The following is a 25974-nucleotide window of genomic DNA, read 5'->3' as shown; positions in this document are numbered from 1 at the left end:
AAGATTATTGCTAGGAGACTAGGAAGTGGACTGGGACAGGCTTCAAAGCTGGATTGTTTTAGTATCTGAGCCAGGTGGAAGACATTAAACTTTGAAGCTCGGGCATTGCTACACCCCTAGTTAAAGAATTAGTACTGTATGGGAAGAATCTTTAGTTTGTGTGCCTCTAATCAAGCAGATGTCCTGTAAGAAAACATTTTCTGCTTGTTTTGTTCTCACTAAAGACCTTTAGCTGTGCCTGCACAAATTGGCTACCTAATTATTCAGAAGGACCAAGAATGATAGTTCTTTTCTCTGCAGTTGATGCAGCAGTCGACTTTATGAAGAGAAATGTATTTCTACTTTCAAAAGCCTCCAAACTTTGTTCAGAAGTAAATGATTAAAGTGAAGGTCTGTTTTTGAAGAAACTTCAGATTGTTCAGTAGTGTCCCATGAATTACAGCGAGGTAAATGACCAAGTTCTATAGGCATATAAATAGTAAAAGGGTGGTAAAAGGAGTAGGCCAATTTGGGACCAAAAAGGGAACTTACACATGGCTGAGGTATTAAATGAATACTTTGCATCAGTCTCACCAAGGAGGTAGATGCTACCCGGGCCATGGTGACAGATAAGGAAACTCTGTCCCTAGTGGATTTCAATATTGATAAGGGGGGAGTATTGAATAGACTGTTGATACTAAAAGTTATCAAGGCACTGGGACCGGGTGAGTGGCTACAAAACAAACTGTGCCAAGAGTACAGGGAAAAGGCAGGGGATTGGCACTAAGTCAGGATGTTCGTTTGGAGAGCTGGTGCAGACACGATGGGCCAAATGGCCTCCCTCTGCGCTGTACATACTCTGTGATTCAATGATAACCGGTTCTTTTCGTGATGTTGGTTGCAGGATAAACATTAGCCTGGAGGACTCTTGTTCGAATCGTGTGATGTGATTTTTTTGCATCTACCTGAGAGAGCAGTCAGGGCCGTGGCTTAATGACAAAAGATGGCACCTCAGCAATGCTCCGAAATGTCAGACTAGATTATCTGCTCAAGTCCTGTGACGCCTGAGCTACCACTGATCCAAGGCTGCTAAAATATTTAGTGGATTTTAGCTCCAAAGCAATTTTATTACTTTATTCTGCAAAATCTTTTGAGGCACTGGCTGGATTTTAGTGTCCTTGTTGAAGGAATAATGCTCGTCATAGACTGTTGACATCTGCTGACAGGTATTTTTGCCCGCTTTTGAGCAGAGACTTGCCCTTCATTGGGCACCTGTGTGACTTTCTGAATTCTTAATGCATTATGCTGCTGTGCTATTCCCTTTCAAACTAACTAGAGGGTAAAGGAATCACTAAATTTGAAAGGATTTTGCTATTATTGTTGGCCACCAGTGTTCAATGCAAAAATCTGCTTGCAAAATATCAGTCCGAGTAATTGTTTAAAATGTAGGTCTGCAATTGACAACTAAAATATTGTCTTATTTCAAAATTGTTCTTGGGTTCACATTATTTAAATTCCCACATTTGCGCTTTTTATTAAATAGTAAATGTATTCAAAACTAGGTATTTGTAAAATTCTATCCGTTGCCCACAGTTTTCCTGTTATGTAGAAACTTGTGAAGATTCCAGTATTTTTACAGGTGAAATTAATGTTTTTCAAATTGACTCTCAGAAATTGCACTATTTATATAATTTATTTTTGACACATTATTATGCGGTCTTGCAGAATGTGTCATGTTTCAGGTTGTTTGATCTCCTGTTCATGTTGGTTATTAAGGTTCCTGTAGCACTGTGTGACACCAGTTTTTGTGGCTTGCTCAAGGGTTTAGCAGTCATTTTTCACTTCATGCAGAATGTTTTGTTCTGCTGATGTGATAAAACCTTTCTGAAACAATGTGTTCCCAGATGCAGAAGGTGTGGTCTTGTTTATCTTGTTGAACTTTATTCTGCATTTCCTCGTTTGAAGTGAGGGCAATTTAAATGTTTTTCATTTTGCATTTTAATATATTTTATATTGCTTTTTATTTTTTAAAAAACCATAAAGTGCGTTTAGTCCTCTGCTAATTTAAAAGTGTTTGATGATGAATTCTGCCCGCTGACAAGTCAGCACATTAGGGTGTTGACCCTTGGGAACAGGGGCCAGGTTGAGGTAGGACAAATATATGTGAGCAGCATTCTTGATGCAATGATGCTAAGATGAGTGACCAGGCTAAGAAGGATTGCAGCAAATTTTTCTTTCCTTGATAAAACATTTTTAAAATTGCTTTGATGTACCATTCAAAGTAGATTAATTGTACAGTGTATTCCTGTCACGTGTTGAGGATGAACAATGTGGCTATCTTTTCTCGGCCTTTTGGCTAAGATCAAGTGTAGCGCTTGTTGGCCTTTTGACTAAGATGAGCGTGGGATCAGGTGTAATGCCTGGATCTGGTATGCCTCTCTTGTGGTGACCATGAATTGGATTCAATTTGAATTGGTTTTTGGAGCAGGCAAGGAGCTGGATTTGGGGTTCGTCCCTGTCCACACTCCGAGCTCTGGCTTTGTAAATCTGATAATGTAATGGATTTTTAAAAAAAAAGGAATTCTAAAGTGGTGGCTTATATGCAATCTTAGTGAAGGAGCCATATGTTTACATCAGATTCTGTGCTAACATCAGCGCTCTTTAAATTTTGTCTCGCTGAATTAACTTAAATCTTTTCAACTGCTGGTGAGAATTAAACACCAAAAATTCTCGCAATGGGGGACAGAAACTTGATATAATTTGAAAAATACTTTTACGTGTGCCTAGATGTAAAACATATGAACATTTTTCTTGTGTTATTTATTCATTACAGTTTCTTTCAAAGAAGTTAATTCTCATGTGTATAGGTTGTATTCTGATCTGGGTTATTTAAGCCATTCATTTAAAACAATTTAAACACGCCCTATTTTGTATTAAGTGAAGCATCTTGATGGGCTAAACCCAACTAAAATCTACTACTTGAACAGTGCACATTAGCTAACTGAATGATTTCTGCTGCCCATTAAAGAGCAACTAGTGACCTCATATAAAGTTTTAAAAATGGTTTAATTAGCTTCCCTCATCCCATCTATATCCCTAAAAAATAAAAATTGTAACCGACATTCAAAATGGAAATTACACTTCTGCACGTTTTCCCTTTCAAAACAGAATATCACTTAAAAAAAATGTGACTTAAGATCCAATGCTTTGCCTATTGTGGTTTTCTCATTAAAACAAATCAATAAAGTGTCTGCTCAGAATTTAGAATCATCTAGGAAGCAAAATCTGAGTTCCTTGCCCTACAATCAGGTTACCGTGACTGATGAAAGAAACAACAGTAATGACGTTATCGGTACAGAGGTGGTAAAGAACTTAAGTTCATTTTCAGTAGATATTTCCTTTAGATTGTTACAAACCAGCGTAATTAGAATCATCAAAATATCTTTTAACTTGGGCAAATTATTTGGTTTCCTTTGTAAAAAGGTAACATACTTTGTGACACTCTTCTGGAATTTTTTTGGATTGTATGATCCAAAAAAGGTCTCTTTAAGAACCTATCTGGGTTTTGTAAAGCCTTGGATTATGTCTTAACTGTGCAAAATTGAAGGTAATCCTGCGTTGTCCTGCGCCCAACATAGAAAAGTTTACGGAAGATGTTTACATTTGATAATTTTTATTCAAGTTTTGAAGGTGCATTTTGTTTCTGAATTGCTTGTCAGAAATTGTATTAATAAATCCGTTTTGATAGTATGACAGGTAATGGGAGCAATGCATGTTTATGGTTATTTTGCTCATGTGTCTTTTATCCTTCTCAGCGGTAGTTTAGGTATTGAAGAGGTTATGCATTAGCTGAATTTTCAGAAAGAGATCCACATAGTACCTGTCCCTTCTCCAACTTAAGGAAGAAACTGATGGTATTAATTGCATCATATCTCACTTCACTTTAATGAGGGTTGCGGTGTTGGACGTGGGCGAGGAATACACGCACCACCATTGAGATACTGATGAGAGTTGTTAACCAGTATACCACTCCTTTACTAAGTAAACTTTGTAGATGGGACTTAGATTTATAGGGATTGCTGTGTCCATTGACCAAAACAAATCCAGACGAGACTACCCTTCTGGAGACAGTCGCTTCAGGGTAAAATGGAAGACGTGTGGGGTGTAATGCGATATTTTATCTTGTGTTGCACCTTCATAACTGCCACTTGCAGCAAAATATGGATGATGTACATTTGCACTCCTCTTACTTTGCAACTGGTCGTTTTTATTTTGAAAGAATATTTGGTCTACTTTTGAATATTAGCACGTATGTCAATGTGTTTTTGTAGATGGGAGGCAGTGGCATTGTCGCTAGACTAGTAGTTCAGAGACCCAGAGTCATGCTCTGGGGACCCGGGTTCAAATCCCACCATGGCAGATGGTGAAATTTGAATTAAAAAATAAATAAATCTGGAATTAAAAGTCTAAAGGGCATCTTGACAAATACATGAATAGGATGGGAATAGAGGGATACAGACCCCAAAAGTGTAGAAAATTTTAGTTTAGATGGGCAGCATGGTCGGCGAGGGCCGAAGGGCCTGTTTCTGTGCTGTACTTTTCTTTGTTTTGTTCTTTGTTCTAAAGATGACCATGAAACCATTGTAAAACCCATCTTGTTCTCTAATGTCCTTTAGGGAAGGAAATCTGTCGTCCTTACCTGGTCTGGCCTACATGTGACTCCAGACCCACAGCAATGTCGTTGACTCTTAAAATACCCTCAGGAACGGGCAGTAAATGCTGGCCCAGCCAGTGACTCCCACATCCAATGAATAAAAAAAATATATCATTCAACCCTTGGATGAAAATTGTACATAACAAAATAGAGAGAATATGCATTATGTCTGGTAACCACACAGTACCGATAAATTGTGTAAGAATCCCTATTTAAAAAGCAAACTCTGGTATGCAATTTGTGTGTAGTGGAATTTGATTGTCACCATGGTAGATAATTATAGCTCCCTTGGATCTGACTTAAATTGATATGGAAGTTAATGAACGTGATGGTGAAAGTCATTGAATTGCCCAGTTTTAAAGCTTGCTAAATTCGCATAGTACTTAATTAAAACCTGTGTCGTCTGCAACTTTGAACCAGATTCTCTGGCCACAGATGGTGTTAAAATGATCAAAAGGGGCACCTTACTGAAAGCCAAGTAAGGTTAGATTGACTTTCATGTCAGTACGGTGAGTCACACCGTGGAGTGCAGCCTCCATATATGCTATCCTTACTGTCAACACCTTTTGGGTAGTAGCAGATGGATAAGCATCTGGAGTGTGCCTGGAGTGTGGAGATGTTGACAGCTGTTTATAGTTACATGTCAGCAGTTGCAACTGGGTTACCCAAGATATTCCTTCGTGGGTCAAATTAAAAACTGTATGGTATTGACCTCTGAAGAAAGGAGTCAAAGACTTAACGGTTCATGATATTTTTATTGCCCTTACTCAACATTTTGATCATGTGTCCCCCTGCTACCTAGGTGATAAATATTTTTTCTCTGTACAAGATGAAATGTTGACAGTTTTTTCCTGTTTTGCTAGAGTTTCTGAACAGCAGTTGTTGGAAGCTATTCCAGTCTGTGTTTACATGAGAGATGAGGTAAGTAAAAAAAAAAAAGAGCCTGTTCTGTTTTCTTCAAAGATTTTTATGAAAAGATGCCGTGGCTGTCAATTACCATCATGCCCTAAAGTATCGAGTGGTTTATTTTGTCCATTTGGATCTTCCCTTATAATATTGACGGATATTACAAATTCCTATCCAATGCATTGTCGGCAATTGCAGTTTTCTTCTGGGAAAGAGTTAGGAATATAAAGTGTGACTTTGGATGCAAAAGTTTACAATATGTCTGGTAATACTTTTGGGCTCATGCTACCCTAGGATCTGTAACTTATACATTGTAGAGTGAATTCAGCTGCACAAAAACAGCTGCCGTGGCATCTGAAAGTCAAAAGTAGCTGGGAAGAGCCGTCCGAGCCAACATTCGCACTCAAATTCCTTATTAAACATTCAAATCTTTGTACATTTAAGTATGGGGATGGAGTGAAGTGTGAAGCTAGGCACGCCTGATCCACCCCCTTGGATTTTTCTGAGGCTGTTCCAGTATAATAAATATGGAACTGCGCTTTGCCGACAAAAGAAAATGTACTGAAAGTGCGGTTCAAATAACTGTAATCTAGTCTTTTCCAGTGGTGTAAAAGAATGCTGCTGCAGCTCTCAAATGGTTCAAAGCACTCGGTAGCGGAAAAGTACTTTCATAGATGTGACATTTTACTGTAAAAATGTTGGGATAAAATCAGTGTTATAAAAATATTTTATGTTTTTATAGCCGTTTGACTTGATCTATACCAAGTAAAATTCTGCAGGTGCGGTGGCATCAGCTGCACAATGAGTCAAAACAGTAACTTTACCTCACTGACCATCTTCCCAGTGACTACTTTATGCATGCAGGAGTGCCTTTACTGTGGAGATGTTGGCATTTGAATGTTTCTCATCAGTGTGTTAGATAATTCTGCAGTGAGTCTTGCTAGCCTCAAACTGTCTTTATCACTGTGCAAAGTAACTCAGATCAGGTTGATTCTGGTTAACCTATACTGCAGGAGTAATCTCGCGTTAGCTGTGTTCACTAGGAGGAAATAACAAACATGAAGGGGAACAGAACTTTCAAGATCTTTTCACATCCATGACATTGAATTGTCAGCCATGTAAATCTCGTCTCCATGGTTTGTTTTCTCACTTATATCGGCGCACACGTGTCTCTTGTGCAACTGATGCTTTGTTCGTATTTGAAACTTTTTTTTTGGTCTGGTTGCTTAGACCTGTACAAAATAACCATGGTGCATCATTTCAGATGTTAGGCAGACACGGAGGCCGCTGAACTTTAATTAAAATTGACACTTATTTAAGAGGTATCTTTCTTTATTCTTTCATGGGATGTCGGTGTCGCGGGTGAGGCCAGCATTTGTTGCCCATCCTTAATTGACCCTGAACTGAGTGGCTTGCTCGGCGCAGATAAGAGGCAACCACATTGCTGGGGGTCTGGAGTTGCATGTAGGCCTGACCGGGTATGGGTGGCAGTTTCCTTCCCTAAAGGACATTAAGTAAGTAAACTCGCCATAATCCCAGATGATCACAGGCTGATTTTCCCTTTGAGGGGGAGAGCTGACCGGTGGTGGTTTAACCTGAGGGCCACCACACCTCAGACGAGGGGCAAGGTTGAGAAGGCGGGACCTTCATGAATAACCTCAGCCGGTACGGGAATTAACCCATGCGGTTGGTTTTGCTAACTAGCTGTCCAGCCAACTGGGCTAAACCAGCCCCAACAACAAAGGACATTAGCAAACCTGTCACTAGTACTTGAGACTACTATTCAGGAATAACCTTATCACGGGAGTAGGCAGGGGGGTGGCAATGCTGCACCCATGTAACATTTAGCTGTAGTTTTCAGAATCGAACGCATTACTCAGAAGGGGAACAACATTACAATCACCAGTATTGTCTTGTCCTGAACCCCAGTAGTCCAATGATTGCTCTTAAATTGGCTTCTTAGTGGCGTAAAGAAGGAATAGGGTTCTTTTTTGTGTGATTTGGAAGCTTGATTGTTTTGAAGATACCACCTTTCTCCCGTTGCCGGGAAGTTCTTTCATAGGCAGCTTTCTGCACTCGCACTTCACTCTCAAGTTTGTAAAACATTGATAATGTTCATCAGTCAGCTGATTTTGAGACCATTTCAGTTGTAAAGGAATTAAGTTGGCGGAGGATCCCGGTGCGATCCCGGCCCCGGGTCACTCTCCGTGTGGAGTTTGCACATTCTTCCCGTGTCTGTGTGGGTCTCAACCCCACAACCCAAAGATGTGCAGGGTAGGTGGATTGACCACGCTAAATTGACCCTTAATTGGAAAAATAAAGAATTGGGTGCTCAAAATTTTTTTAAAATGAAGGAATTAAATAATCTTGTTGGTAGAACAAGAAAATTGGCTCCATAAACCTGGGGGTGGAGTATGTAGTTTGAGAAGGAAGGGTCCCGCTAAGGACACTGAACGCTTTTAACTCTAGCTTCTCTGAGAGTTTGAGTGTTGTTGCCAAGGTGGATGCTGCCCTAACCGTGGAGTCTTCATATCTTCCAATGATTTTATGAAAAGAAAATGGAAGACTTGTGCCTTTCACATCTCCAGGATATCCAAAATACTTAAAAAAAAACTCTAGCTATGGATGAGGACGTGGAAGGGTGGGTTAGTAAGTTTGCCGATGACACAAAGGTTGGGGGGAGTTGTAGATAGTGTTGAGGGTTATTGCAGGTTACAACAGGACATTGACAGGATGCAGAGCTGGGCTGAGAAGTGGCAGATGGAGTTCAACCTTGATAAATGTGAAGTGATTCATTTTGGAAAGTCGAATTTGAATGCTGAATACAGGGTTAAAGGGGCTGGTTTAGCACACTGGGCTAAATCGCTGTCTTTGAAAGCAGACCAAAGCAGGCCAGCAGCACGGTTCGATTCCCGTACCAGCCTCCCCGGACAGGCGCCGGAATGTGGCGACTAGGGGCTTTTCACAGTAACTTAATTGAAGCCTACTCGTGACAATAAGCGATTTTCATTTCATTTCATTTCATTTCATTAAAGGCAGGATTCTTGGAAGTGTGGAGGAACAGGGGGATCTTGGGGTCCACGTACATAGATCCCCAAAGTTGCCACCCAGGTTGGGGTTGTTAAGAAGGCGTATGGTGTGTTGGCTTTCATTAACAGGGGGATTGAGTTCAAGAGCCGTGAGGTTTTGCTGCAGCTTTATAAAATCCTACACTTAGGTTAGACCACACTTGGAATATTGTGTCCAGTTCTGGTCGCCTCAGTATAGGAAGGATGTGGATGCTTTGGAGAGGGTACAGAGGAGCCAGGATGCTGCCCGGACTGGAGAACATGTATTATGAAGAAAGGTTGAGGGAGCTAGGGCTTTTCTCACTGGAGCGAAGAAGGAAGAGAGGTGACTTGATAGAGGTTTACAAGGTGATGAGAGGCATGGATAGAGTGGATAGCCAGAGACTTTTCCCTAGGGCTGAAATGGCTGTCACGAGGGGACATAAATTTAAGGTGATTGGAGGAAGGTACAGGGGAAATGTCAGAGGTAGGTTCTTTACATAGAGAGTGATGGGTGTGTGGAATGCACTGCCAGCAGAGGTGGTGGAGTCAGAGTCATTAGGGACATTTAAGCGACTCTTAGACAGGCACATGGACAGCAGTAAATTGAAGGGGTGTAGGTGAGGTTGATCTTAGATTAGAATAAATGGTCGGCACAACATAGTGGGCTGAATGGCCTGTACTGTTCTATGTTCTATGACAGCCGAACGCAGCAAAAAGTTTGAACACAGCAAAATTTCCACAGACTGCAAATGAAATAGAAATCTAAATTCATTTTTGCCAGTGTTGCTTGAGGGTGAATGTTGGTCAGCTTTGATTGTTGTTGGTTCATTTTCTCCTTCATCCCTTTGAACTGTTGTCAAGAATGTTTGAACCCAAACTCATCACTAGTTAGGCCAGTGTAGACTGCTGTGAGTCTTCTGAGCTGCAGTACTCATCTTCCCTTACTGATTCAATAATACTGTATTTGGTGCAGTTCACAAAACATCTGTCCACGATCTGAATCCTGCTTGTTCAAAGAAAGACCAGAAGACAGAGGAGCAGAATGAAGCCATTTGGCCCATCGAGTCTGCTCTGCCGTTCAATCACGGCTAATATGTTTCTCATCCCCATTCACTTGCCTTCTCCCCATAACCTCTGACCCCCTTATTAATCAAGAACCTACCCATCTTTGCCTTAAAGACACTCCGTGATTTGGCCTCCCAGCCTTCTGCGGCAATGAATTCCACAGATTCACCATCCTCTGGCTGAAGAAATTCCACCTCATCTCAGTTTTAAAGGATCGTCCCTTCAGTTTGAAGCTGTGCCCTTGGGTTCTAGTTTTTCCTACTGGTGGAAGCATCCTCTTCATATTTCAAACCTTTTTGCCCGGGACCCATTTGTGCCAATTGGCCATCCTCTGGGACCAACACCGGCCGACCTTTGTGACCAATGCCGGCCAACCTTTGGAATCCATGCTGGCTGACCGTTGCTACCCACCGTTTTCACTTTTAGTAGGACAGATGAGCCTGTTGGGTCCTCATGATGTCACTCACTTTGTTATTCAATGTTACATTTCTGATAATGACTTCAGCTGATATTTTAAGATCTCACTGCATCCGTTGAAAAAAATAAAGAGGTTTGTCCTCGAACTCACCATGTTTAGTCTTCAAATGTCTTTGATGTTTTGAGGGTTTTAAACTTTAATTTGCCAGTGCTTCCCTGCATATAACACACGTGAACTTTACATCCTGATTTGCACAATTAATATTCCACACCTCAAGTAATCATCTTTATGCAGCTTTGTTGTGTTTTCAGCTGCTTCTTCATGGGTTGTTCACCAGAGGCCCCGGAGTTCACACCAGCACTGCTGGCAGCTACAAAATGGAGGAAACTCTCTCGCGTGACGGCTGCGTAGGGGCGGGTGGCCTGCGTCCTGTCACTGCTTCCGGTGGTAGGATCCCATCGTTTGATGAAAAAGGATTGGCTGTGAACAGTGCGCTGACATCAGCAGGAGGCTATACATCCTGTTGGGATCCGGGCCTGTGTACTTCCTGATGCAGCACGCATGCGCGGGATGGCCGGCAATCTCAAACGTCAGTCACTGCCAGCATTTTAAAAAGCCGTGCACGGCCGTTTGACGTTCCTCCCGTGATGGGGAATGCCGCAACTGAGAGCCACGACCCTCCCGAAACCTGCCTGCGGGTCACGACCCTGAATGTGAAAACCCCGGTTCTCGGGTTGTAGCGAGGCACCGCAGCACAGTGGTTAGCACTGTTGCTTCACAGCTCCAGGTTTGATTTCCGGCTTGGGTCACTGTCTGTGCGGAGTCTGCGTGATCTCCCCTTTTCTGCGTGGGTTTCCTCCCACAGTCCAAAGATGGGCAGGTTAGGTGGATTGGCCACGCTGAATTGACCTTAGTGTCAAAAGAAAAAGGTTAAGTGGAGTTACTGGATAGGGTGGAGGTGTGGGCTTAAGTAAGGTGCTCTTTCCAAGGGCCGCGCAGACTCGATGGGCCGAATGGCCGCCTTCTGCACCGTAAATTCTATGATTTTATGATAGCGACTTTCATTTCTGCAAACAGCTTATCCAGTTGTCTTTAATTTCGTAAGTTTCAACACCTTCAGCTTTGCCACCATTTGTGCTGCATGAGAGGGCAATAACCTAGTGGCCAACATCTAAAGAAGTATTAAAGGGGATATCTTTAGGTCAAGATCTTTTGTGACTTCCTTTGTGCTGATGACATTAAGCAAGCATTGGAGTATCGAGGCCGATGAATGAAAATCCTACAAAGTAGGCTACCTATCTTCCTTCCCAGTGTCGCTTTGTTTGAATTTTTGTGTTTTCAATTTTCAGTCATGAGATGTGATGTCAGTGGCAAGGCCAGCACTTGCCTATCTCTACTTGCTCCTGAGAAGGTGGTGATAAACTGTTCCGTCTATATGGTGAAGGTATTCCAAAATGCTGTTTGGCAAGGGGTTTCAGGATTGTGACCCGACATCGATGCAGGAATGGTGATGTACTTTGAAGTCAGGATGGTGCATGACTTTGAGATTGTGATGTTCCCATGTACCGGCTGTCCATTCTGGTTGGTAGAGGTCACAGCTTTGGGGGATGCCTGTTGAAGAAACCTTGTCGAGTTGCTGCAGTGCATATTCTGGATGACATGCACTGCAGTCACCACTGAGTTTGAAGTGGTGGCTGAGGTGCTGATCAAATGGCTGCTTTGTCCTGGATCGTGTTGAACTTCTTGAGAGTTTCACTCATCCAGGCCAGTGGAGAGTATTCCACCACATTCTTGACTTGTCTGGTAGGTGATGGAAAGGCTTTGTTTTTTTAAAATAAATTTAGAGTACCCAATTCTTTATTTTTCCAATTAAGGTGCAATTTAGCGTGGCCAATCCAACTACCCTTCACATCTTTGGGTTGTGGGGTTGAGACCCACACAGACACTGGGAGAATGTGCAAACTCCACATGGACAGTGCCCCAGGGCCGGGGTCGAACCCGAGTCCTCAGCGCAATGATGCAGCAGTGCTAACCGGTGCACCACCATGCCGCCCGATGAAAAGGCTTTAAAGAGTCAGGGGGTGAGTTAGGCAACGCACACAAAGGTCCTGACCCCTTGTAGCTACAATATTTATGTGGCTTGAGCAAATTGGTTCCTACTCATTGAAACTGCAGATTTTTTAAAACCCTGCTTTAAAATTCTGATAAGTTCTAGGAACAACTTCTGGCAAGCCAGAAACTTATGTAGGCAAGTTCAGAAAATATCTACTTGCCAACTAAAACATTTTTTGAGCACTGGTCTAACTCTAAAATCTTTGTTGCTCATAGTATTTTAAAAGTACTTTTTACAAACTGATGCTTTGAACTATTTGAGAAGTGTTTTTTTTGCACTGTGAAGTCGACTTTAGTTATTCTGTAAGCAAACACTGTGTAAGAAGTGCGAAAGTAAATTAGACATGGAAGAACAATCAATCAAATCCTGTTAAAGGTACAAACAAATTAACTGCTTTAACATTATTCTCCAATCCTGTAACATGATATTACTTTCAGTGGCAAGATTGTGCTGGTGGTATTTAATTTGTTCTAACACACGGACAATTTCCACGAGTCTCCAGCTGAAGTGTATGGCTGCTACCTATAATAACTGGCTAAGATTTATTTTGTTTGACATCCTAAAGTTGTAGCTGTTTGCCAATTTGAATGCTTCAACAGGGATCATCCTACTGTGTGCTAAGTTTGAGACGTATAATAAAACTAATGATAAAAGAAATTGGTAAACACCTAATGCTGTGTGCTTAGAAGGTATAACTCTGGCCATAATAAAGAAACGATTCACAGGAAAGCAATACCTCACATCACATTGCTGAGTTTTGGCTTGCAGGCTGCATAGTTGGATTATTTTAAGAGTTTAAGACCTCTGCGACATGGCTGTAAAAATAATTGCGGTGGTCCAAATGACTGGGTGTTGCTTCATCAAATGATGCCTCTCCCTTCTTAAAATGTTACTGTTAAATGTGTACATTTGGTTTTATAATGTGGAAGAAGTAATAAAATTTATTTCACATTAAGCAAACTGAAATTGATTCTGAGTCAGAACCATACTATTTGCAAGTTTGGTGTCCTATTTGACTCTGAGCGTTAACTTCTAAGCCCTGACCCTCTTCATCATTAAGGCCGTCTGCTTTCATCTCTAATATGATCTGACTCTCTCCCAGCCCCACTGAATCCCCCATCCATGCTTTTGTAGCCTCAGCTCTTCCAATGCCGTTCTGGCCAACCTTCCATCTTCAACATTTTGTGAACTTGAGCTCAACCAAAACTCAGTTTACTGTATCTGAACTCAAACCAAGCCCTGTTCACCCATCACCCTGTGTTCATTGACTTATGATAGCACTTGGTTAAGCCATACCTTAAATTTAAAATTCTCACCCTGGTGTTTAAATCCTTTCCCAAAGTTGAAGAGTCACTTACTCGGGGACATAGGTTTAAGGTGCGAGGGGCAAAGTTTAGAGGAGATGAGCGAGGTTTAAGGTGCGAGGGGCAAAGTTTAGAGGAGATGAGTAAGGGAATTTCTTTTTACACTGAGGGTAATGGGTGCCTGGGACTCGCTACTGGAGGAGGTGGTGGAAACAGGTATGATAGTGACGTTTAAGGGGCGTCTTGACAAATACGTGAATAGGATGGGAATAGAGGGTTACGGACCCTGGAAGTGTCGAAGATTTTAGATTAGATGGACAGCATGGTCGCGCAGGTTTGGAGGGCCAAAGGCCCGGTTCCTAGGCTGTACTGTTATTGGTTCTTTGTTCCTGCACCCCTCCCAGGACACTGGTGTTCCCCCCCCCCCCCATCTGGCCTCTTGTGCACCCCCAGTTTGCCTTGCCCTATAATTGGTAGCTGTGCCGTCAGCTTTCTGAGTCCTAAACTGTGGAAATTCTTCTCGAAGCCTCTCCAACTTTTTATCTCTCCTTTTAAGTTCTCTTTGCTTGAATTGTCTGATATAAAATCCTTAATGCAATATAATTTTATAACCAAATTGACACTTTTGTATCCATGACATGGAAGTATTAATGTGCTTTACAAAAGTGCAACCTGAGAAGCATGCAATTCTGCAGTACAATAATAATGTTCAAGTTCTTTATTACTATTTTAGCCTTAACCAGTTTAAAATCCAACCGGGTTAACAACTCTGCTCAAATAGAAGATCAGGAATTTCCATGTGGGCTGGTTGAATATTGGTGTGCTTCCAGTGGTGTAATTTGAAGTCCTTTGTATAACCCACGTTCAGATTTATATAATTTAAAAGTATGAAATTTGCCGTCAATTCGGTATTGCACCACCTGCTAACAAGTTTTGATAACTTGCAAAACTTTCATGAAATAAAATTCAGAAGTTTTTAGGTTTGGTGTTTATAAATTTTAGAGCTGTGATACACAATGGGTTAGAACAATTTTTTAATATTTCAAATGCAGATTGGTGATAGGTCAGATAGATTCACTGGCTGACTGTAAAGAATCCAAATTAAAATTAATTATGTCGACTTAGCCTAATTCCTAGTTGCGGTCCAGAGCTTACAATTGCCCACATTTTAGCGCTGAACTGGCTTGAAAATGTTACCATGGCGGCTTGTAAAGGGAAGGAAAATATGACGAAATAAAGAATACTTTTTGCAAGGTTGGAGATGAGGTGTGAAGTTGGGGAACTGTAATAGGAGTTCCCTCAGCATCTCGTACCCCTATGTTTCCTAGCCTTTGTGCCACAGTACAAGTTCCATTTCAGTAGCTGTGTTGCGTGGGTTGGTGCAATTTATAGTACCTCCTTGTAGTGTTACTAGGACGAGTACTGAGAAATGCGCACACATACTGTGAAAATACTTTGTTTAATTTTGTGGCAGTGATTTTTCCAAGCTTTTGGGTTGAAGGATCTCTTTTCAAATGGATTAGTAATCATAGACACCCAACTAAATTGTAATATATAACACTCAATAATATGTAAACATGGGTATGTCTGCTTCTCACTGCAGGGTCTCTTAAAATAATTTTAAAACATGATATTGTGACCTCAACCAGTTTTCGATTGAAGGTATGTTGCATGGGTTATTAGTTACACAAGAAGAATTTACATGGAGTTAATGAAGGTGATTACTTTTGAAATCATATCTTTTTTTTAATGCACGCTCTTTCACTTTGTCACTGTTTCAGATAACTGGAGAATCCGCATTAAAGACAACCACTCTAAAATCACTTGGACTGACTGGTGGTAGTGCCATAATTAGGTAAGAAGGAACTTGAGCGATCATATTTCAGTGAATACTGTTAAAGCTATGATCTCCACCTCTGTGATTAGCAGGAAGTAATCATAAGAAGTAGATGTCAATCACCATTTGTAACCGAAATGTGTTTTTCAGGATTTTTGGCCCTGCTGCAAGAAACCCAAAGGAAAATTGTGTGGGGGGAGGCGGAAAACACTGTTAATCTGAAATAAAACCAGAAAATGCTGGAAACGCAGAGCAGAATTGGCCGAAAAGAGAACAGACAAGTTCATATTTCAGGTGGAGACCAACGGACACCATTCTGATTTAGGGTCTTTAACTGAAACATGAATGTGTCATTCCTCCTTTCAGACTGACCTGCTCTATGTTCACGACAGTTTCTGTGAATCGAAGGCCCATTTGCTGCTGTTTGTATGCGACATATTGCTGCAAGCAGCATTTCCCAGCGAAACTTGCTGATAATTAAAATTGTTCTTTATGAGGTATTTAAATATTGTGCAAAGAGTTATTTTTCCTAATCTTGCTCCGAGTAAGTTGGAGTTCAGCATGGTAAATAAAATTAACATGCCTGATAGCTGACAGTTCTGATATCTTAATTAGACAAATCCTAAACCATTGAAATGAGATGACCCAGCCTACCTTTAAAGAGTCGGCTATTAGTTAAAGGCTTTTGTGGATAGCTGGATTGATTAATGGCACTCACTGAAGGACAAAATGAGGCAAGGGCATATTTGATTACTGAAGGGTGTGGTGGACCTGAAAGAAAAGCATGTTTATAAGTGAAACAGCATGCAGTGCCGTCTCAATCAATGGAAGCAGGGTGGGGAAGTAAGACTTGCTCTTAAATGAAACTTGCTCTTATATGACTTGCTTTTAACTGAATTAACCTGTTTTGCAAAGCAGTAATGGGCTACATATGTTTCTGCGTAATCCCTATTTCATTTCTTCATATGGTATGTGTTAAAAGTAAATCCTGGTCCTTGACAGCCTTGGGACGGATTATATACTTCAGTTGGCAGGTGGAATGTAATTAAATTTTCAGGACAAATTCTCGAAAGAGTTGTGTTTTATTTTCTGCCGTGTTTGCATGGTTGAATGCAATTTCTGAAAATGAAGCGTAGTAATTCTGCCGAGTTTCAACACACTGAACAAAAATCACAAAAGTAACGAACCAGCATGTTTTTTAAGTTTGTTCTTGGAATGTGGCTGAGCTGGCATGGGTGAATTTATTGGCCATCTCTAGCTGTGCCCAGAAACTGGTGGTAGGCCACCTTCTTGAACTGCACGTTTCTCAGTAATTTTTTTTTTTACAACATAAGTGTCTTGCTAGGTCACTTCAGAGAGCATTCAGAGTCTGCTTCATCGTGTGGACCAGTTATGTATTTGGTCAGACCACATAGTATCCATTTAAAGTTTACACAAAAACCTGGCAGCTTGATGTAAGTTTTCTGAGCTTTAGCCATAAATCACCAGATTTATTGAATTGACTTTCAGAACTTGCATTAATAGGGCTTGACTGCGAGATCGCAAGTCCACTACTGCAACCCTAATACATGACCACTACTGATTTGACATTGATAATTGATGCTTAGTAGCAGATTGAGATATTGCCCTGGTGAACTGTTTGAATTCAGTGGTTCTGTGAACAAACTTTTACCATCGTAAATTTGAACACGATACTCTTTATGATTTTAATACTTGTAAGTGCTTTCTTCAAAGGGCAACATACTTTGAAAATTATTCGTTTATTTTGGGAATAAGGTATCAAACATAAAATCTCTAGTTTGGTATACAGTATTGACATTTCTCTCCTGTACCCCAGTGGAGCCACCCATTGCTTTCTCTTTCTCAATTGCGTTTCTCGCTCGGCCGCAATGTTTTAATTTAGCTCTATTTTTATGTGCATTCAGTTGACGCCAGTCATTGGGGGTGGACATTTATCTTCTCGCCCCCTTTCTCCTCTGTTGCATATTTATGTTTCTGCTTTCATGGACGTGAACCTGCCTGCAAGCAAGGAGTTAATATCCATACAGTCATTTTGGAGGGTCTTGTCTGCAATGTTGTTTTGTCACCGTTGTTATGCAAGGTCCCATATCATTTTACTCAAATTGTTTCTCTCATTCTTTCAGTATATTTACTGCATTTTATTCCTTTATAGTTGGTTACAGATGTGGTTCCTGTCATTTCTAGATCAAGTACTAATATTCAAAAAATAATTGGAGGGTTTCAGCAATCCGAGCTGGATCCTGTCTAATTTTGAAATCTTTTGACGTACAAAACATGGCTTTCGTGCTCTCTTGACCTTTAATTTGTGATCCTGTATGGGCCATGTTACATTAGAACAGGGGTTTTCAAACTCAGGGTTATGATCCGCGGGTGGGTCGTGGCCGGGTGTCGAGAGGGTGGGAGAGCGATCGGTCACGGCGCTCCCAATCACGGGAGATGCACCCATCAGCTGTGACTGGATTTTAGGTTGAGAATGCTGCCTGAGTCTGCCAGCAGCCGCAGCATTTTGCACGTACACTGACGTCATGCTTTGGCCTCCAAATCCTGGGGGAGAGATTCCTCCATTTGTAGTTGCAAGCACGCAACAGCAGTGTATGAAGATCTGAAGATGAATCAGTTTGTAATAAGGAAGAGATGGCCAGAGACACAAACGGGTCAGGATCTAACAACTGAATCTGCCAGAGAGAGCTTCACAGGAGACTTCACAGCAGCTCAGAGCAGTCCTGGTGTGAGGTCTTGGGCCTTTGATGAACAACCCTTTAAGAAGAAGTTGAAATCGGAAACAAAGCAGTATAAGGATGATTTGTTGAGGTATAACTTTATTAATGGGTGGCACGATAGCACAGTGGTTTGCATTGTTGCTTGACAGCGCCAGGGTCCCAGATTCGATTCCCAGCTTGGGTCACTGTGCGGAGTCTGCACATTCTCCCTGTGTCTGCGTGGGTTTCCTCCGGGTGCTCTGGTTTCCCCCCACAAGTCTCGAAATATGTGCTGTTAGGTAATTTGGACATCCTGAATTCTCCCTCTGTGTACCCGAAGAGGTGCCGGAATGTGGCGACTCGGGGCTCTTCACAGTAACTTCATTGCAGTGTTAATGTCAGCCTACTTGTGACAAAGATTATTATTATTATATTGTTGTGCCATTACAAATCATAATGCAAAGCCCTTGAGTGTTATGTGTAGGGACGTACTGGCAAATTAAAGAATAATAATTCTTATTAAAAAAAAAAGATTTCGAGTACCCAATTTATTTTTTCCAATTAAGGGGCAATTTCATGTGGCCAATCCACCTACCCTGCACACCTTTTGGCTTGTGGGGGCGAAACCCATGCAAACATGGGGAGAATGTGCAAACTCCACACCGACAGTGACCCAGGGCCGAGATTGAACCTGGGACCTCGGCGCTGAGAGGCAGCAGTGCTAACCACTGTGCCACCGTGCTGCCCCGAAGAATAATAATAATTTATTGTCACACGTAGGCTTACATTAACACTACAATGAAGTTACTGTAAAAATTTCCTAGTCGCCATACTCTGGTGCCTGTGCGGGTACACTGAGGGAGAATTCAGAATGTCCAATTCACCTAACAATGGTAATGCCATTGAATGTAAAGGGACAGTGGTTACATCCTCTTGTAGGAGATGTTAATTGCCTGGCACTTGTGTGGTGTGAATGTAACTTGCCACGTGAGCCTAAGCCTGGGTATTGTCCAGGTCTTGCTGCATTTGGACATGGACTGCTTCATTATCTGAGGAATCGCGAATGGTGCTGGACATTGTGCAGTCATCTGCAAACATCCCAACTTCTGACCTTATGATGGAAGGGAGGTCATTGATCAAGCAACTGAAGATGGATAGGCCAAGGACACTTGAGAGAATGTCAAAAGCATTGAAATTTAGCTCTTTTGATTTTCCTTTCCATCTCGTTTACATAGAGAACTGGTTTCTAGAAGTTAAAATTCCTTGGAATCCATTTTACGCACAATTTATGCACACAGGTATCATGGCTCATATGAAGGCAACTGTAGAGGGAGGGGAGGGGGAAGAACCCTCATTTATGAGCAATATTCCTTCAAAGAGAATACACCTCAGAATGAGTCGTAAAATGATCAACTGCATCTGTACTTTTGGTCACAGATAAGACATTATAATACCATGATCTAAAACTGATGTAATTCAGTGTCGGACTAAATAAAAATGGAAGGTCCAAAACTGATATATGTAGAGACATTGTGCATTCACACCTTTATTCCTTGCATATTCCAGTTGGGCAAGAAACATTTTATATTGTATTATGCAAGCGATTTACTCCTCACTCACTTTGGATTTGCATGTGCGGATATTTCCAAGTTTACAGATGACAACAAGCTAGGCAGGAATGTGTGTTGTGAGGAAGATGTAAAGCAGCCAGAGGAGGGGGTGGGCAGACAGTGAGTGGGCAAGAGGAGATGGAATATAATGGAAGAAAATGTGCGGTAATGCACTTGGGTAGAAAAAACAGATGTGCAGAGTATTTCCGAAATGGTAAGAAATTAGGAAGTCTAAATGGGCAAAGGCTGTCCTTGTCCATAAGTCACTGAAGGCTAACCTGCAGATGCAGCAAGCTATTAGGAAGGCTAATGGAATGTTAGCTTTCATGGCAGGAGGATTTGAGTGCAGGACTAGTGAGGTCTTGCTTCAATTGTATAGAAGCTTTGGTTAGACAGCACCTGGAGTATTGTGTGCAGTTTTTACCCCCATACCTCAGAAAGGATATTGTTGCCAGAGAGAGAGTGCAACAGGGGTTTACCAGACTTGTTCCAGGGATGGTGGACTGTCTTATGAAGAGAGATTGGGCAAATTGGGTCTGTATTCCCTAGAGTTTCAAAGAATGAGAGGTGATATTATTAAAGCCTACAAAATACTCAAAGGTACGGACAGGGTAGATACAGGTAAGATGTTTCCCTTGGTTGGGGAGTCGAGGTCCACGGAACACAATTTCAAAATAAAGGGGAAGCTATGTAGGACCAGATGAGGAGAAATGTAGTTAATAATAATCTTTACTATTGTCACGAGTAGGCTTACATTAACACTACAATGAAGTTACTGTGAAAAGCCCCTAGTCGCCACATTCCGGCGCCTGTTCGGGTATACTGAGGCACAATTCAGAAAGACCAATTCACCTCTCATGCACGTCTTTTGGCACTTGTGGGAGGAAACCAGAGCACCCGGAGGAAACCCACGCAGACACTGGGAGAAAGTGCAGACTCCGCGCAGACAGTGACCCAAGCTGGGAATCGAACCTGGGAGACGCTGTACACAGAGAGTGGTGATTCTTTGGAATTCTCTACCCCAGAGGGTGGAGGAAGCTCAGTCATTGCGTATGTTGAAAGCAGGAATTGATAGATTTCTGATCAACAATAACGTAAAGGGTTATGGGGATAGTGGGTCTAAAAGACAGTGAAGGGTTCGATCAGCCACAATTGTATTGAATAGCGGAGCAGGCTAGACAGGCTGAATGGCCTACTCCTATTCCTGGGAAGGTACAGGTTCAAAGACAACATAGAGAAAATAATTTTTTGGCAACTGGCACAAATGGAAGCATCATCTACACAGATACTTTGAGAATTAAGGAGGCCACAGAATCAAAAGATTCATATATGAAAGATGGTTCTTGAATTGAAGATGCTGCACCTGTAACATGCGGAAGAGTTCCAATCTAGTTCAGATGGGTTTGGAAAAGTAGCAAAGAGCTAAAAGGCATTTGAAAAGGAGGTAAGAAATACAAACCTATTTACATCAAGAATCTAAAAAATCTTAGCAATAAATTGAAACCTTTGTATAAACAGCGTTAATGCAGTCTTGCTTCAGTCTTGTATAGCATTTGGGAATAAAAATCACAAAGGGAATGTTTTTGTATGCACTGTTTGCAGTGTTATTTTTTTTTTTTTAGAAATTTAGAGTGCCCAATTCATTTTTTCCAATTAAGGGGCAATTTAGCCTGGCCAATCCACCTATCCTGCACATCTTTGGGTTGTGGGGGTGAAACCCACGCAAACACGGGGAGAATGTGCAAACTCCACACGGACAGTGACCCAGGGCCGGGATTCGAACCCGGGTCCTCAGCGCCGTAGGCAGCAATGCTAACCACTGTGCCACCGTGCTGCCCTGCAGTGTTAATTTTAAAGAAAAGAATGAACATTGATGCAGCAGTATAATCTGTTGTCTAATCGGTTCTATAAAAGTTGCTTTGTTCTGTTCACAGCAATACACACAAGTCAGGTTTTGGAAGGACCCATGCCACATTCACAATTATACAAAGTACTTGTTGCTGAGAAGGACCCTGTGTCAAGGTTGCATTCTGTTTCACAGGTAGTGAGTGGGTCAGCAACCCACTGTCTGCAGGAGTGGACACTGACTCAGAATCCCAATCTTAAAGGTTGGATGGTCGACGGAGATCATTTTGGAAGAAGCTTAAGAGCAGATTGCAGGGCTTGCCTTCAGTATTGCGAATCAGTTTGTGCCGCCCGCCACCTGTGGTCATGCCAGTTGCACAATGTTATTTCATTTGCACCTGAATGTTACCAGACTGCACATTGACAACATTTTGCCAATATCCCGATGACCCTTGTACAGCAGACTTTGAGATGGTGAATATTAACAAATGCACCGCAAGAAATTTGGAAACACTACTTTGAGACACAGTCGATACTAAATTCCACAGTACCATTCTTGATTTTGAAGCTGTGCAGTTTGCTTTAGGAAGTTGACATTTCGGCAGTTGCGCACTCAAACCCTGTTTTTGCTCCCTTTTGGGGGCATTTTATCTTTTTGTCACGTGGATTCATTGTTGCTGTTGACTTTCCTCTTTGACACCCCTTTGAGATAATTTTAAATTTTTTTTAGAGTATCCAATTATTTTTTTCCAATTGAGAGACAATTTAGCGTGGCCAATCCACCTACCCTGCACATCCTTTGGGTTGTGGGAGCGAAACCCACGCAAACACGGGGAGAATGTGCAAATTCCACATGGACAGTGACCCAGAGTCGGGATCGAACCTGGGACCCCGGCGCCATGAGGTAACAGTGCTAACCCACTGCGCCAGCTTGCTGCCCTCCGTTTGAGATAATTGAGCCAGTTTCATCAATACACTGCCCTCCCTAGAAGTGAGAAAATCGAGGAAAAAGGCTTTAATTGAACTTTCTGGTCTACTTTGAGGTGGTGACTGTTATTTGTTGAAGCACAACTGAGATTCTGAGCACAGGAAGGTTCCACAAAAAGCAGTGTGAGGAAGAAACGACCAGTTGGAGAGTTTGTTACAGTGCGGTTTGAGGCAGGATGGGAACGAGCACCCTGCTCTGTGAGCACTGCCGCAGGTTTTTAAAGCCGACGCTAGCAGGTGGACAGTTTAACATTCCAAGCAAAGAATAGAACTTCTGGCAACATTTCACTCTACTAGTATTTCACTTTGTGTCAGTGGAGATTATGCGCTGAAGTCTTGGAAGTGGGTTTTCATCCCACAACCTTTTGATTCTGGGCAACCAGCTGAGCCAAGCCACCTGGTAGCCTTTTGTGGCTGATGATGAAAACAAATTGTGCCAAAACAACGACATGTTTGAGGACACATTTGAATAAAATAAACAACTCTGCTTCCAACAAATGCATGATTATTTCTAGACTTTCGACGTTGACTCCCATTTGCTGCCCTCATCTTTATTTGCAGAGGTCGAGTTACTTCGTTTGTGCACCCTAAGATGGTAAATTTGCACACCTTAAAACAACATTGGCGTTTTAAGTTGATTAGCATTCCCACCTGAGCCGTACTGTTTCAAGCACCGTGATACTTAATCTTCTGAAAGTCGTGCTCTGTGCCTCACTGCATTAGCTAATTCAGATGCTGCCCTACTACGCTAAGTAAATGGTTGCAATGGTTAGCAGGGCTAAATGTGCAACTTGGCCTTTAATTCTGTATCATTCTTTCGCACAGGTATGTTTTGAAGAGATCTAGTGTGGATGGACAAAATGAACCAATGGATTTGGCAGCAATTTCTGACAAACAACCAGTGAATAAATCTGCACCCAAAACCATGTTAATTGAGGTGGTTGATGGCTCTCCATCTGAATCAGACTCTGTTTGTTCCCTGGAGGACTCTAGTCCTAATGGGTTGAGCACCGTGATTGACCCGAGCAGAACTGTGAAGGTGTTTGCCGAAAAGAAAGTGCCACCAATGGACTTGACACAAGAGCAAAGTAAAGACATTATAGACCCTGTCAAAAAGAAAGATGAAAGCAAATCGCCAGTTGAACAGGTCGGATCAGAGTCAACAGAAAAGCCAAGTGGTGGTCCAGCAAAGCCTGCTGTTTCTGAGCCACGTCCTCGCACGGAATGCCCTGACGTTTCGGACCGCGGTTCCTCATCCACAAAGCAAAATGAAAGTCCCGTGATTATCCACTTCCCAGCAGGCGGTCAGAAACTAGGCCAGTCAGAAACGGATCAAAAACAATTTACCCCTGGTGAACCATCAAAGGAAACAACACACTCTTCCACTCCAGCTGGTCCGCCACATCCAAAGAAACTAAAAACTGTTCTTCAGCAGTCACCACTGAAGGTAGGAAATTAGACGTTAGTTTTGTTTAAAAGGTTTTGTACACGACTGATGCAGCAGGTGCAAGGAAGCTCAATTTGTCTTGGACCCTTAGTTCGCAGTGACAAGTCATGCGGTTATGTTTAAACTTCAGCGTTTGCATTTCTGCCAGCATCTTTGTTTCTTAAATTACTATACAAGTATCAAAGTCTTCATTCCAATAGAAGAGATTTTTTTCCCCTTTTGCAGATAGCATCTGTTCTAACAACTGTGATGTGATCATCATGTAGCAACTTAAAAACAGTGCTTTTTATTTTTGGCATTCCCAGCCTTTCCTTCCTCTGATAATCTTAGGCTTTTAAAAACCCAAGTTTCAGTTTACTTAGTCACTTCCTTTTGACTTGCCGTGCCGTGTCTAACTTTGAATCTTCTTGATGCTGAATTACATGATGAAAGTTAAATGTTCTTCCTTCGCTGTTTATTCCAAACTACTCCGACCTGTTGCTGTCTTAAATTCTTCTCTACTTTAAGAATTCAAGAAGTTTCCTGTTACCAACGTTCGGTTCCTTGACTTGGTAATCAAGTCACATATTCGCTGTTGTAAACGAATGACCGGGATGGCTCGTAAAACCTGTTAGGAGTGTGAGAATCCTTGATAAAACATTCTTATTTGTCACCATTAGCAGTGTGTATCTGACCATAAATTGAATGTTAAACCTCCCTTTGGCAAACTAAAAACAAACCTTTTGCTTCAGGTTTGCATGTAGTCCTGAGCTATGTAAGTATTGGGCTGGGGCAGCACGGTGGCGCAGTGGGTTAGCACTGTGGCCTCACGGCGCCGAGGTCCCAGGTTCGATCCCGGCTCTGGGTCACTGTCCATGTGGAGTTTGCACATTCACCCCTTGTTTACGTGGGTTTCGCCCCCACAACCCAAAAATGTGCAAGATAGGTGGATCAGCCACGCTAAATTGCCCCTTAATTGGAAAAAATGAATTGGGTATTTAAAAAAAAAAGTATTGGGCTAATAAGGGTCGCCTCATCCATGCTGAAATGTATCCTCTAAAATGTGAGAAATATTGCTGGACACAAAGCAGTTGGACAAAATTAAGACAAGCTGATGAGAGTTGCTGATGTTTGAGGCAGACTTCCGGAGAGAACTTCGGGTCCTGTATTTGCATCCAAAACAAATTGTTTCAGAAAGACAGTAACAAAGCTTTGTGCCATTATTACTGACTGCAGCAGTTGTTACTGGAATAGGCAGTGGAAATCTCTGGCTTGCTGGGAGAGTCTCAGTCTGGAACAAAACTGCCCCCCAATGCAAACTCAGGAAATAGAAATGCAACAGTGGTCTACTGGGAGTATTATTTTGGTGTCGGGGGCAGTGGTAGTTTCAGCTACAGTGAAGTGCTTATTTTTAACATTGGGAGTTACGTTTTCCCACCTCCAGTCCTGCTGTCTAGAAAATGCCCTTTTTGGGTCAGTAATCTGATCAGCGCAGCATCGAGACCGTCGGTACAAACATCTGAAAGGCATCCGATTAAGAAGGCATCTCTGGAATTCACATCCCATTCGGGACTTTGGGCAGATTGAGGAGGCAGGAGGGCAATTATAGCCAGTAGCCTGCACGGTGACTGCAGTGAGAGTGCTACTGAGGTGAATGGGGTGAGAGAGGCGTGAGGCGGCTGGAGGAAATGGTGACCACCTCTTAACACCAACATTACCCATGCCATCGGCCGCCAGGTGATAATCTTGCAGTTGTACAAGTCCCTGCCTATGGATGAGTTCAGGCGTGTCAATTTGCATCGTTAACATACAAATTACATGTTATTTTCATGGCACTCCAACCTCTGCTTTCCACTACATTCACGAACTATAGACACTGGCAGGAATCCCAAGCACGCCTGTAAAATTCCTTTGCCCTTGGAAAACACCTAGTTGCTTCACTGACAACCTTGTTGGAATTGTTAACATTAAAAGAAGAAATCTGAACAAGCAGAAATTAA

The 25974-nt window shown here is 42.0% G+C and overlaps 1 protein-coding gene across 1 annotated transcript in view; it reads left to right on the top strand.

Annotated features, from left to right (window-relative positions):
- The window catches only part of aspscr1 (ASPSCR1 tether for SLC2A4, UBX domain containing), a 235646-nt gene that overhangs the window by 59397 nt on the left and 150275 nt on the right, over positions 1 to 25974 (top strand). The window contains exons 5-7 of the mRNA XM_038778314.1: positions 5557 to 5614; positions 15331 to 15404; positions 23374 to 23995. Coding sequence (XP_038634242.1) covers positions 5557 to 5614; positions 15331 to 15404; positions 23374 to 23995 — 754 coding nt within the window. The remainder of the gene's footprint in view (positions 1 to 5556; positions 5615 to 15330; positions 15405 to 23373; positions 23996 to 25974) is intronic.

This window comes from Scyliorhinus canicula, chromosome 18 (genome assembly GCF_902713615.1).
Source record: "Scyliorhinus canicula chromosome 18, sScyCan1.1, whole genome shotgun sequence".
Taxonomy (NCBI): Eukaryota; Metazoa; Chordata; class Chondrichthyes; order Carcharhiniformes; family Scyliorhinidae; genus Scyliorhinus; species Scyliorhinus canicula.
Note: the sequence above shows the minus strand (reverse complement) of the source record. Positions and strands in the feature narration are given on the sequence as shown.